The 13,756-nt window shown below is 38.4% G+C and overlaps 1 protein-coding gene across 3 annotated transcripts in view; it reads left to right on the top strand.

Annotated features, from left to right (window-relative positions):
- The window catches only part of LOC132303546 (peroxisomal ATPase PEX1), a 41,790-nt gene that overhangs the window by 27,490 nt on the left and 544 nt on the right, over positions 1 to 13,756 (top strand). For 2 of the 3 annotated variants that reach the window (XM_059800852.1, XM_059800865.1), the window contains 2 exons: positions 13,154 to 13,438; positions 13,548 to 13,675. In XM_059800852.1, the coding sequence (XP_059656835.1) occupies positions 13,154 to 13,438; positions 13,548 to 13,586 (324 nt within the window). In that variant the 3' untranslated portion in view covers positions 13,587 to 13,675. Of the gene's footprint in view, positions 1 to 239; positions 318 to 13,153; positions 13,439 to 13,547; positions 13,676 to 13,756 lie in introns of those variants that run through there. The other variant, XM_059800861.1, reaches the window with a different exon arrangement.

Genomic DNA, 13,756 nt, shown 5'->3' with positions numbered 1-13,756 from the left:
CAATTATCAAGAGACGCCATAACAGTTTGCAACCAGTTACTTTGATGAACAATGTCCAGATTATGTTGGAATTTATTCTAAATATGTTTTCTTATGTTTTGAGAGAGATTTTAATGCTTTATAGGTACATCAACAAATTTATAAATATATTATGTTAGATTTTAACCTTCATAACATGGGTAGTTCACACTTCACGGTTTTAAAATTTATATTATAACATGATATATTTATGCTGTCAGGACATGTTGCAAGCACTAATAGGTAACAAAATGCTGCAAACAATATGGGGCACTCCAATCAAGTGACGACACCTATAGGTAGGCTACAAGCTAAGAAGCATGGACACTTGTACGAAGATGCCGTGTACATATTGGCTATGTTACCTGGACTTGGACACGGGTGTGAGTCTAGAGGTCGGATCCATCCATCTATCAAATTATTGGACACGGGGACACGAATTGAAAGTGTCCAAAAATAGGACACGGGTACTTGGACACGTCAAAGTTTTAATCTATTAAAAAATAAAAATAATATCAGTCACATTATGGTCAGGAAGGTTAACTGAGAAAGAGTTCTGTATTTTTAAGTTTTTTACAAATTTTTTTGGTCAAGTTAAGAGAAATTATTAGGTCTATAGCAAGTAGAATTATTACACCTATGGGGACTATGGCACAGCTAAAAGCCTATCAACTACTACAAATTTACAAGACTACTTTCGTTTTACGGTTTTATTAAAAGAAGAAAAAGCAAAAAAAACTTACTGACCAATAACTGTAAACATGCATAGGAATTTGGAGCATAGAGAAAGGTAACGAGATTTTATTTATTTATTTATTTAGCACAGGTAACTAAAATTTACCATTGTAATTTTTAATATATATATATATATTTATATAAATTATTTAATACAGTATATCTATGTAAAATGGATTGTGGGTTACAGCTGTAACCCACAACCCACATATATCATAGTATAAGTATATAAGTTAGTAGTATATTCAAGTAATTATTTAATATATTTGTAAGTAACAGCTGTTACAGCTGTAAAAAGTCAAAAGTTGCCAAGAACTGCGTGTTTGGTCAGCTGACATAAACATATTTGGTGAGAAAACAACAGATATGTATACATATATCATGCAGTGAACAGCACGCGCTGCAGGTAAAGAAACATAAGCACGCTTATCAAGATATTCATCTTCTTCAACCTCTCAAACCCCTATTTTTGAACGAGAGACCTTCCAAATAACATAAATGGCAGCTGATCAGCCGTGTCCAGTATGAAAGAGAAGTATTGGACACATATCCTGTGTACGTGTCATGTCGTGTCGACACGAACACCCTCACCTAAATCGATGAGTCTAGGTAACATAGCGTGTCGGACATCGTGTCGGCCACCAACACTTTATGAACACTCCTGGACATGTGTCCGACATTTCATGGCCATGTCCATAATTTGAGAATAATTTTTACTATTTCGGACACTTGACTAACACATTTTGGACACTTGGCCGACACATCTTGTGGATGCTCGACCAACACATTCCACTCTGTCTTATATAAAACAAACACATGAGAATCCATTTTTTTTTTTTTTTTTTAATAAATGAGATTGTAGAAAGTGGTCAAAAGGGGACCGCATCCCACAAGAACTACACAAGGCCAAGTAAGGCCTCTAAACTCTCAAAGATCTATAATTTCTCCCTATAACACAACAAAAAAGAGTGGTAATAATGGAGAACTTCAACACAGGAATAGGAATATCCTTCCCTTCGAAGGACCTCTTATTCCTTTCAAGCAATAGACACCACTAGACGCACAAAGGCGTAGTCCTCCAAACGTCCCGGGCTTGGGCCCCCTCTATTCACCCTCTCCAAGCTTCAACAAAGCCCTTGGAAGACCTGGGCATAACCCCCTGAACCCCGAACAATCCCAACATCAAGTCCCAATAGTCCCTGGCCACATGACAATGCAAAAGGAGGTGATCAACTCTCTCCTTAGCTCTAAGACACATGCAACAATAAATAACGATGTGGTGAAATGAATTCAATTATATTGAATCTGTTAATTTTTACAAGAGCCTCTGTTGGGCTATATATAAGAAATTACAGAGAGAAAAATCAGCAACTAACTAAATTTTGAAAACCCTATAATCAGGAATCCCTGATTCCCTATCAATCAAATTCCTAAACTCTAGGAAACAAATATTTACACAAATCCCTAAACTCTAGGAAACAAATATTTACACAATTCTAGTGCTAACCTACCACTAATCAAGGAGACTAACTCGTATTTTTCCACTCTCATAGGTGTCAACCATTCCCAGCATGGAAATAATTTCTTGGAAGATAACACGGTTGAGCCCCTTTGTAAGAACATCTGCCATTTGACCTCTTGTGGGAATGTATGGTGTGCAAATTAATCCGCTTTCTAGTTTTTCCTTGATAAAATGCCTGTCTATCTCGATGTGCTTAGTTCGGTCGTGTTGCACTGGATTATGTGCAATGTTGATTGCTGATTTATTGTCACAGTAGAGTCTCATTGGCCCACTCCATTTAATCTTCAAGTCTTCCGGTATAATCTTCAGCCATAACAACTCACAGATACCTTGTGCCATTGCTCTAAACTCGGCTTCTGCACTTGACCGGGCTACAACATTTTGCTTCTTGCTTCGCTATGTTACCAAATTGCCTCCAAGGAATGTACAATAACCTGAAGTAGACCTCCGATCCATAGGGGACCCTGCGTAATCTGCATTTGTGTAGGCTTCAAGGACAAGCTCAGATTTTCTCTTGAACATTATCCCCTTCCCAGGATTAGTTTTCAAGTAATGAAGCACACGGTAGGCAGCTTGAAGATGAATCTCCTTGGGGTCATGCATGAATTGGCTGATGACGCTAACAGAATATGCTATGTTCGGCCGGGTGTGCAAGATAAATGTGTTTACGAACTAATCTCTGGTACATCTCTCTATCTACTGCTTGATCTCCAATAGCCTCTCTAAGTCTATGGTTCGGCTCTATAGGTGTTGCAGCTGGTTTGCTTGCGAGCATTCCTGTTTCCTTAAGAAGATCGATGACATACTTTTGTTCCGAGATGAAGATACCTTGTCTAGAATGAGCCACTTCTATCCCTAGAAAATACTTCAATCTCCCCAAATCTTTTATCTCGAATTCTTTGATCAAACATTGTTTCAAGGCTTGCTTCTCCTTCTCATCATTTCCAGTCATAATTATGTCGTCCACATAGACTATTAAGGCCGTGACTTTCCCTGAAACTGAGTGTTTGATGAAAAGAGTGTGATCTCCCTGACTCTGCTTGTATCCTGGAGTTGACATCACCTTAGTAAATCTCCCAAACCAAGCACAGGGCAATTGTTTTAAACCGTATAAGGCCTTCCTTAACTTGCATACCTTGTTCCCTTCAACTCCCCAAATCTTGGCGGGATGCTCATATAGATTTCTTCTTCTAGGTGACCATGTAGAAAGGCGTTTTTCACATCGTACTGCTGTAATTCCCAATTAAAATTGGCTGCTAATGACAACAAGATCCTCACAGTGTTCATTTTTGCAACTGGAGCGAAGGTCTCTTGGTAATCAACTCCATATGTCTGAGTGTACCCCTTAGCAACGAGCCTTGCTTTGTAGCGCTCTAATGATCCATCAGCCTTATATTTTTAGGTAAAAACCTACTTACACCCTACTGCCTTCTTTTCTTTTGGTAGATCAACCACCTCCCACGTCCCATTTTTTTCCAATGCGTCCATCTCAACTCTCATTGCTTTCCTCCATTCTTTATTGGATAATGCCTCAGATAAAGTGTTTGAAATAGAGATTTCATTTAGACTCGTGCGAAAACTCCTATGGGCTGGTGAGAATTTCTTTAAGGATACATAATGAGATAAGAGGGTATAATGGTCGTTTGGTACACTCTCGAGTTCCTTTCCTCACGGCTATGGGCAAATCTTGGTAAGTTATTTGAGGTCCAGGGAGCTGGTGTTCTATAAGTGGAGTAGGTTCAGATACCGTTACCTCATTCTCAGGAGTCAGGTTGGAGGTTTGGGCCTGCACCGGATCAGGAGCTGGACCTTGCTTCCTCGAGTACACCTTCCCTTTCCCATACCGTGCGTGATCAAGAGTTATATTATCCTTCACAGGAGACACAACAGGAGACATAGGTGACAAAACAGGATTCAGGCTCAGGTATTGAGTTGGATTGAGTGTTTGATATAGGTAAGAGATATGGTGAACGAGGCGAAGACGGTAAAGCGAGATGGAAAAAATCCTTATCTTCCATGATAGAGGACTCCTAAAGATAAGGTTCAATAAAATACGGTTTCCCTTCCGCAAATGTGACATTAGCTGAGATATAAAGTTTCGTGGTAGGAGGATGAAAACATTTGTAACCTTTTTGTGTTGACGAGTATCCTACAAACACACACTTAATGGCTCTAGGATCTAATTTGCCCCGGTTGTTGCTATGGACATGAACAAATGAAGTGCATCCAAATATCCTAGGGGTAAGGTTGTTTGTGGCACTAAGGTCGGGGTAGAATTTAGAAAGGGCTTCCATTGGGCTTCTTGACCCTAAAACCTGTGAAGGAAGTCTGTTTATGATGTAGGCAGATGTAAGTATTGCTTCCCCCCAATAGTGTTTTGGTACATTTTGATGAAACAAGAGTGCTTTAGTAGTGTTTAGGAGATGACCGTTTTTCCTTTTAGCTACTCCGTTTTGTTGTGGAGTATTAATGCAAGATGACTCATGAATAATTCCTTCCTTTTGAAAGAAGGGTGACAAGACTTGATTGAAGTAATCCCTCGCATAATCAGACCTAAACCTCTTTATTTTGGTACCAAACTGATTGCGGATCATTATATGGAAATTGAGAAAGATATTACTCACATCTGATTTGTTTTTGAGTAAAAATATCCAAGAGACTCTAGTGCAATCATCGATAAAGGACACACACCAGCGTGAACCAGAAATATTTGGGACTGTGGAGGGCCCCCATATATCACTGTGAATTAAATAGAAAGGGGAGGAACTTCTTTTATTGCTAATGGGAAAAGCTACACGAGTGTGTTTTGCATACTCACAAATATCACAATGAAATGTCCCAATGTTTAATCTCTTAAACAAAGAAGGAAACATGATTTTTAGAATTGCAAAAGAAGGATGTTCGAGACGAAAATGATGCAACCGTTTGACATCTTTATTGGAAGAAGAGAGAAACGAAGAGGATAAATTTGTCTTGATCATACTCGGAAGGCGCGGTGCCTCAAGGTAGTAAAGTCCTTCCTTTTCCTTAGCATGTCCAATCCTACTCCCTTAAATCCTGGTCCTGAAATTCACAGTAAGAGGGATAAAACGTAACATGACAGTGTAAGTCTCTAGTAAGCTTTTGAATGGACACAAGGTTAGCGGACAATTTAGGAACATGTAGAACATTTTTAAGAACAAGACTAGGGATGATATGGATATCTCCTACACCGGCAACCGTGGTTGTGGTTCCATCAGCAACAGTGATTTTCCTATTGCTAGGACATGGGGTATAAGTGCTGAATTGGTTTGAGGCATGTGTCATGTGGTCTGTGGCTCCCGAGTCTATGATCCACAAATCCACAAACAATTTATCAGAAACATTTAATCCAAGGGAGAATAAAGACTCACCTGAGAGGGCTAAAGAACAAGCACCAGAAGATGGTTTCTTTCTTAACTTCTCTATTTATTCACCGTCGAATCCTCCATATCCTTTTGCTTGGTCTTGACCCACTTGTGAGGTCATATGGGCTTGCCCTTGTTGTTGTTGCTGCTGTCCTCCTTTGTTTCCTCATTCTCGGCTGGATGTGGGTGGTTTCCCGTGTAATTTCCAGCAACGATCCTTGGTATGTTGCGACTTTTTACGGTATGTACACTAGAGATTATCTCGGTTTGCCTCCTTTGATAATTCCGCCTTTCCATGTTCAGCATTTTGCGGTTGTTCTAGAGTGAAACCCCGCTTGTTGTCACCAGAGACTACGAGTGCTGAGTTGTCAATCGACTGAGGTTCAAGCATGATTCCTCTCTGACTCTCTTCAGCCCGAATCAATGAAATCACCTCATTAAGAGATGGTACCTCCTCGTTGCCCAAAATTTGAATTCTGACTTGATCAAATTTAGAGTTTAGGCTAGCGAGAAAATCATAAACTCGATCTTTTTCAATGAATTTTTTTGATAATTACAGCGCATTCGCTGCACTTCAAATCAATCACCCGGTAGTAATCCAGTTCTTGCCACTGGTTTTGCAGAAAATTGGCATACTTAGTCACGGACTTGTTCCCCTGTTTTGTAGATGCTGTCTTTGTCTTGATCTCGTATACTTGCGCCGCATCACGAACCTTGGAGTAAGTTTGGTTGAGAGCGTCCCAGATGTCTTTCGCAGTTGGTAGGAACATGCATGTATCGCTGATTTCGGGTGTCATGGAATTCCACAACCAGGACATGATCATTGAGTCCTCCTCGTCCCACGGTTCGAAACCTGCATCACCTTTCTTTGGTCCCGTTCCCAGCAAGTGACTTAATTCCCTTTTCCTTTCAGAAAAGTTTGAACCAATTGAGACCATTTCAAGTAGTTTCTTCCATTAAGTCGGTACGCCGGTTGAATATTCTGCAGTTCACTTGTGGAGCGCTGAACCTGCTCTTCCTCGGGTGATTGGGAAGGTTGAACAGTAGTCTCTGACATTCTTCAACAATTGGCTATGAAGGCCGGACAAAAGGGTTATGCAAAAATTGGCAAAAGAAATTGCTAGAGAATGACTGCGATGAAGGCAAGTCACAAAGAAAATTGGCTATGAAGGCTTGAACAGAAAAAAAAGAAAAAAAAAAAAACCGCTGAAATTTTTTTCAGGAAATCCAAGCCTTACGGCTCTGATACCATGTGGTGAAATGAATTCAATTATATTAAATCTATTAATTTTTACAAGAGCCTCTGTTGGGCTATATATAAGAAATTACAGAGAGAAAAATTAGCAACTAACTAAATTTTGAAAACCCTATAATCGGGAATCCCTGATTCTCTATCAATTAAATCCCTAAACTCTAGGAAACAAATATTTACACAAATCCCTAAACTCTAGGAAACAAATATTTACACAATTCTAGTGCTAACCTACCACTAATCAAGGAGACTAACTCGTATTTTTCCACAAAGGACAATATGATTTCTTCTTTTCAAATTATCCCGAGTCAAAATCTTTCCTGAGACCATGGTTGTTAAAATCCCGATTTTGAGTCGCACGATTCTACGACTCAAAATCCAAAATCAATCTAAATCGCATCAAAATTGTGTCTTTGGTAGAATCGGGGGTAGAATCGGTAGAATCAGGGTAGAATCATAGAATCGCACGATTCTATGCGATTCCATCGATTTTGCTTGATTTCTTGTTTGAGACCTTTTTTTGTTGGCTGGGATACAAAATAAGAAATCATCTTGCAAAGGGACACGATTGGAGGCTCACCTAGCTATGAAGGAATGGGAAAATGGCTTCGTTGCATCTCGGACTCTACCTAAACCACCGGACTAAGTGATGATGATATATGGGAAGCATCTTTCTTTTCTTTTTTCTGGTTGCCGACAAGCACGTGGTAGTGTGCCTAGTCAAAGTCACTCTTAAAGATTTATCTTGCACAGTTAAGTGTGCTTTTGTTTATTTTGTTTGGTGGGGCATTATTATCCTCCTCTAGAATTGATTTGTATTTTTTTTTTTGGGTCTTTGGAAAGTTTGCTTCAGCCCAAAGACGTAGCTCATGTACATTATCCACGTCTAGAATATTTCAGGGAAAAAAGCCACTGATTTGTATTTTTTTGGGGCCTTTGGGCCAGTTTGGTAGCTTATATACATATATTTCTTTACTATTTATAAAACTTTTATAACCTTTCACCAAAAAAAAAAATGCCCATAACACTTTGGTTTGAATTATTTTTCCATTCTGATTTTTATTTTATATTATATTCAGACTTTAGAATAATATTTTTATATTTTGTTTTTTTTTTTTTTTTTTTTTTTTTTTTTTTTTTTTTTTTTTTTTTTTTTGTATTTTGGCCTTATTATTGCTATATTTTACACATTATTGTTTAAGTAACTAGTTTTAATTTTTTTTTTTTACATGTTGGTAGAATCTTACGATTTACAATCCGATTCTATGGAGTCCAAAACGATTCTACGTAAAATCCTGATTTTAACAACCTTGCCCGAGACGGAAGTCCACCCAAAGAAACAACATTATGAACATATATAAAAGTGTGAGCGATCTTCACACCAATCTTGGAAACAACATTATGAACATATATAAAAGCGTCCAACCTTCCCTTTTTTTATTATTTTTTTTATTTTTATAAATAAAAAGAAATTAACGTTAAACGCATGTCACAGTATAAAATGAACAAAAACATAGCTATGCAAGATAAGAGAGTAATATCATATATAATTTAATTAGTTCTTTTTGATATTCGAATAGCTTAATCTTCCAACTTATGAAACTTTAGTATAGAAATTCTAAATTAATTAAAATTTTATAATTGTCTTATGTATAAATGAAAATATGTATTTTATATTAGCTGTGTTCACGTCGTGTGTGTGTCCTACTTTTTAAGAATTTGACATGTCAACATATCCGTATTGTGTCCTTGCTCCATGTCCATGCTTCTTGGGCAACAAGTTGGTTGGGTCGAACTTGACCCAACCTGACATATTATTAGGCTTTGGTTAAAAAGCTTTTTCAGTTGTGCATGGGCTCAAATTGTATAACATGACCTCAATTTGGGTTGGGCTTGGGTAGATGGTTGTACAATTCGAAACTGATATCTAATATAGGATAAAATGCAAAAAACCACCTTGAACTATTGGGGAATCAACAGCTTACCCCCTAAACTACTAAAATTGCGATTAGCCCCCTGAACTATGCATTTTTGTTGCAATTTACCCATCCAGTAAGCCTCCGGTCGAATTTTACCGTTAAAGTGACCACGTGATAGTCAAGTGACAGACTATTTTTTTAATGACCATGATGCTCTTATAAGCATGAAAAGATACTAATGTCCCTCATGTGACCATTATCACCCAAACACACCCTTATGGACACTGTTCATCGTCAACCCAAACACACCCTTACAGACACTGTTCATCGTTTTCTTCACAACCCGCAGGGCTTTCTGATATAAAAACCTCTTAAACACCCAAACACCCCCTGTTCTTAGTTTGTCATGATGTTGAATTCAAGAAGTTGAAGTCCAATGTCTTTGCTCTGGCGACTCCGAAACAGCAACAACGATAAGAAGTACAAAATCAAGATTCACAAAGCAAGTTCGTTACCATTAATTTAAAAATTGAAGTGTCCGGCGACGAATCAACGTCTGATGAGAAGAAATTCTCGGAAAATGTGAAGCAGAGGTACTTGAAGATCATTAAGCCTCTTTACATTAGTGTTTCGAACGGTATAGCGAGAAGCTAAGGTTTACAGGACAACCGCCACCATCCATGGTGACTTTGGAATCGCCGCTGGAACATTTGAAGAGTTAGAAACAGGTGAGTTTAGCATCAATTGTTTGAGTTTTTATTGCTTTGGGTGTGGTTATGGCAGTGGGTTTGGGAGTGGTGGTAGTGAATATGTGTGGTTTTATGTTTGGTGATATATGGAGGTGGCGTGGTGGCGGAAGTGGGGTGGTGGCAGTGATTTGTGGTTTTGATTGGGTTTGACGGTTTGTGTGGTTTGATTCGGCATGAATAATTTGAGTTTCCAAGAGTCATTGATTCAACATGAGGGGCGGTGTTGGTGCTTGTGGTGGAAATGGTGGCGATTGACCGCCGGTGGTTTGGTCTGTGTCAGTCACACATGAATGAAGAAGATGTAGACTGATTCCCCCTCAAAACTACGTTGTTTTTTAAAAAGAAAATTCCCAAAAAATAAACGTGAGATTTTCTTTGCCACTTCAGCTACTTAATTCGACAATATTTGAAGCTGTGTAGTTTTATAATAAGGGCAAAATTGTCTTTTTCCTTTTCTGGTGACCTGATGGGTAAATTGTAACAAATCCATAGTTCAGGGAGATTTCTTGCAAAACCCCAATAGTTCAGGGTTTTTTTTTTTTTACCCTCTAATATATTATATAATAATTTTTAATTTACTATTATTAAAAGCCGCTTGATCTTGTTTAATGGCTTAAAATAAGGAAAGTATAAAGATGTGTTACGTTCTCATATGAGACTTAGCCCTAACCGCCATCACGAATTGTCATACAACCTCGCTGCTCTCAGCACCACTTTGCTGCCACCTGTGTTACCTAGACTCATAGGTTCAGGCGGGGGTGTTCGTGTCGACACGACATGACATGGACACGGGATATGTGTCGGATACTTCTCTTTCATACCGGACATGGCTGATCAGCTGCCATTCATGTTATTTGGAAGTTCTCTGGTTCGAAAATAGGGGTTTGAGAGGTTGAAGAAGATGAATATCTTGATAAGCATACTTATCTTTCTTTACTTGCAGCGCGTGCTGTTCACCGCATGATATATGTATACGTATATGTTTTTTTCTCACCAAACACGTTTATATCAGCTGACCAAACCCGCAATTCTGTGCAACTTTTGACTTTTTACAGCTGTAACAGCTGTTACTTACAAATATAGATTAAAACTTTGCCGTGTCCAAGTACCCTTGTCCTATTTTTGGACACTTTTAATTCGTGTTCCCGTGTCCAATAATTTGATGGATAGATGGATCCGACCTCTAGACACGCATCCATGTCCGAGTCCGGGTAACATAGGCTGCCACTACCCGCTGCACCAAGCCACAATTGAAACATCTTGTTGAATATGTTACTTATCAAGTTGATCTTCTCTTGTTTGCTGCAATCTCTTGTTCGATCCATCTAATCTATATCTTATTTTGTCGAAATATTCCTGCCTTGTTGAATCGAGCTTCATCAGTCATTGCACCATTGCTATGTTGATGGTTCTTCCATCCATGGATCTGGAGGATTTATGATTCATTGAGCCATGTATGACGAGATAACCAGAGATGTGTTACCTTTCTGTGGATATTAGCTTCTAGTTTGTTCTTTTCTCTATTCTCTTGTTGTGATATACTCCGCTCCGTCCCACAAAAAGTGTCCACCTTTCTATTTTAAGCTGTTCCAAAATATATTGTCCCAATTTAAAAGTCAATGTACTATTTTTTGTAACATTACTAATTTAACCTTCTTGCATTGAATTTATGAAAAGTAAACTATCACATCATTGTGGACCCACTACGGGTAAATTTGGTAATTCATTCACTACCTATACAATAAAAAAAATGTTTTTCAACTCGATTAGAAATAAAATTTGCATATGTCCTTGTTCAGACAAACCAATAATTTTGACATATTTTATTTTATTTTATTTTGTAGAGAGAATTTTGTTGATCTGGTTTCATCTAATTCTCATTATGAATTTGATGAATGATATTTTCTCCTCTAATTTTATTTAATTATGGAGCAGAGGGAGTAATAAAGTTTTGAAACTCGATTACAAATAAATTTTGCATATGTCCTTGTGCAGGCAAACCAATAATTTTGACATATTTTATTTTATTTTATTTTGTAGAGAGAATTTTGTTGATCTGGTTTTCATCTAATTCTAATTATGAATTGATGAATGATATTTTCTCCTCTAATTTTATTTAATTATGGAACCTTAACAACCCTAAGAACCCCTATCACGACCCTAGAGGTTGAGGGCTAGGGTTAGTTCCTTGTGTTGAAGATTGTGGGGTTTGGGCTTCGGTTATGGATTCTATATTTCGGGCTGAACCTGAGTTGACTCCTACACTCCCCCGAGGTACACCCGTACCTTGAGATAACAGTTTAACATATAAAAATTCAGAACTATAAAAATCTTAAATTGCTCTGTTTGATTAGGGTGTCACCAAATTTTCCATGACAAGCTTATCACCCCATCATTGTTCCATTTCAACATACAAAAGAAGGCTTCAGAGTTAGATAATGGTCTGTAACTTTAAATTTAAGAACATAAAAATCAAGTGTTGCGTCCCCCTAGAGTGGTCATGCACACCCCGGTCTTTGTGTCTAACAGGTACTCTATACGTTGGCATGTGTAAAATTATAGAAGGACATGCCAATCAGAGGAATGACAGAGTGCGTAACAGTTCTGCTGCCTCTATTCTCTCTATTCATTCAGCCCCATCTTCTCCAATCATCATCACAATTTTTCTCCCAAAAATCATGAATCACTTCTCATCAGCAACAAAGAAGAAAAACCCAGATTTACACCTTTAAACAAGATAAATAACCTTTCAGCTTTCATAAATAATTACATTTCACATCCCACAGAAACCACCACCTTTCAGTTTTCATAAATAATTATATTTCACATCCCACAGAAACCACAGAAGAATTCACTTTTGTCAGCTCAATTGGCCCCCAGTCTGAGCCTCTATGTCTTCACAAATTCAATTTCTCATTGGGGATCAAGTTGCGACTCCTGTGGTCAAAAGCGTTATTGACACAGTTATGATGTTGTTCAAACACCATATAAGCTAAACACCAGGTCAAGTTGGTTAAGCTACCCTTTAATAAAATGGTTGCGTTCCTGTTCCTCTGTCAACTCCCCTACTTCCTTTATTTTCTTATTCCAAACTGCACATATGCCATGGTCAGGGCTCTGGGGTTTGCTACATCAAACAAGAGGACCACACTACCATGAAAATCGCTATGAATTACGATACTGGGGTATACAGCAATCTGGGGATTATGCCAAGGTCGGGTGGTAGGTACTCGTTTGACCTTGGTGCAACTGCAGATTTTATCCTTGGCAATGGTTTATTGATAGGGATTACGCCAAGGTCGGGTGGTAGGTACCATTTGACCTTGGTGCAACTGCAGATTTTATCCTTGGCAATGTATCATTGCTAGGAATATGATTCTCACTTCACATGTTCCAAAATGGGTGGGGAGGATCTGGTTAGAGTGCATTAGAATTTAAAAGCTAATAGATTCTTGGATTTAGTTCTTCTATTGTTGCATCATGGTTAAAGTTGTGTTCTTTATGGGTTGCTTGTTTAACTTTATTTATAATGTCAATCATATATGATGGTTTACTTGTCGGAGTTCTTGCAGTTACCGCTGGCCAGTGACGTTGATTTAGATGTCATAGCGCATATGACTGAAGGATTTAGTGGAGCTGACCTCCAAGCTCTGCTCTCAGACGCACAGCTTGCTGCAGTTCACGACCTTCTGGACAGTGCAGATAGCGAGAAGACTGGGAAAAAGCCGGTCATCACCAATCTTCTTCTGAAGTCTGTTGCTTCTAGGGCAAGACCATCAGTTTCAGAAGCCGAGAAGCAGCGGTTATATGGCATTTACAGCCAGTTATTGGATTCAAAGAGAACAGTTGCTGCACAGGTCTCTCTCTCTCTCATGGTTGTGGCTGACACGGACACATTTCACTTATATATATGTATGTATATTTCTTCAGATTTTGGCTTTTAACTAACAACTAACTTGCTTACAGTCCAGAGACGTGAAAGGCAAAAGGGCAACTCTAGCATGACAAATATTAGATCAGAATCTACTACCTTCATTTAATGCAAAAAGCAAATTGACAACCCTAGCCATTCCATTACATAAGGAGCCAAAGTGGTGAGTTGATATTCCCCCTTTTTTTTTTTTTTCCCCCTCCCTTCCCTTTGATGAGGTTCAAATTTAAAAACTACCTATACA

Source organism: Cornus florida, unplaced genomic scaffold, assembly GCF_030987335.1.
Source record: "Cornus florida cultivar Cherokee Brave unplaced genomic scaffold, ASM3098733v1 CherokeeBrave_3.0.0_Hap2_Chr01, whole genome shotgun sequence".
Taxonomy (NCBI): Eukaryota; Viridiplantae; Streptophyta; class Magnoliopsida; order Cornales; family Cornaceae; genus Cornus; species Cornus florida.
The sequence above is the reverse complement of the archived record's forward strand: the minus strand, read 5'-3'. Positions and strand labels throughout refer to the sequence as shown.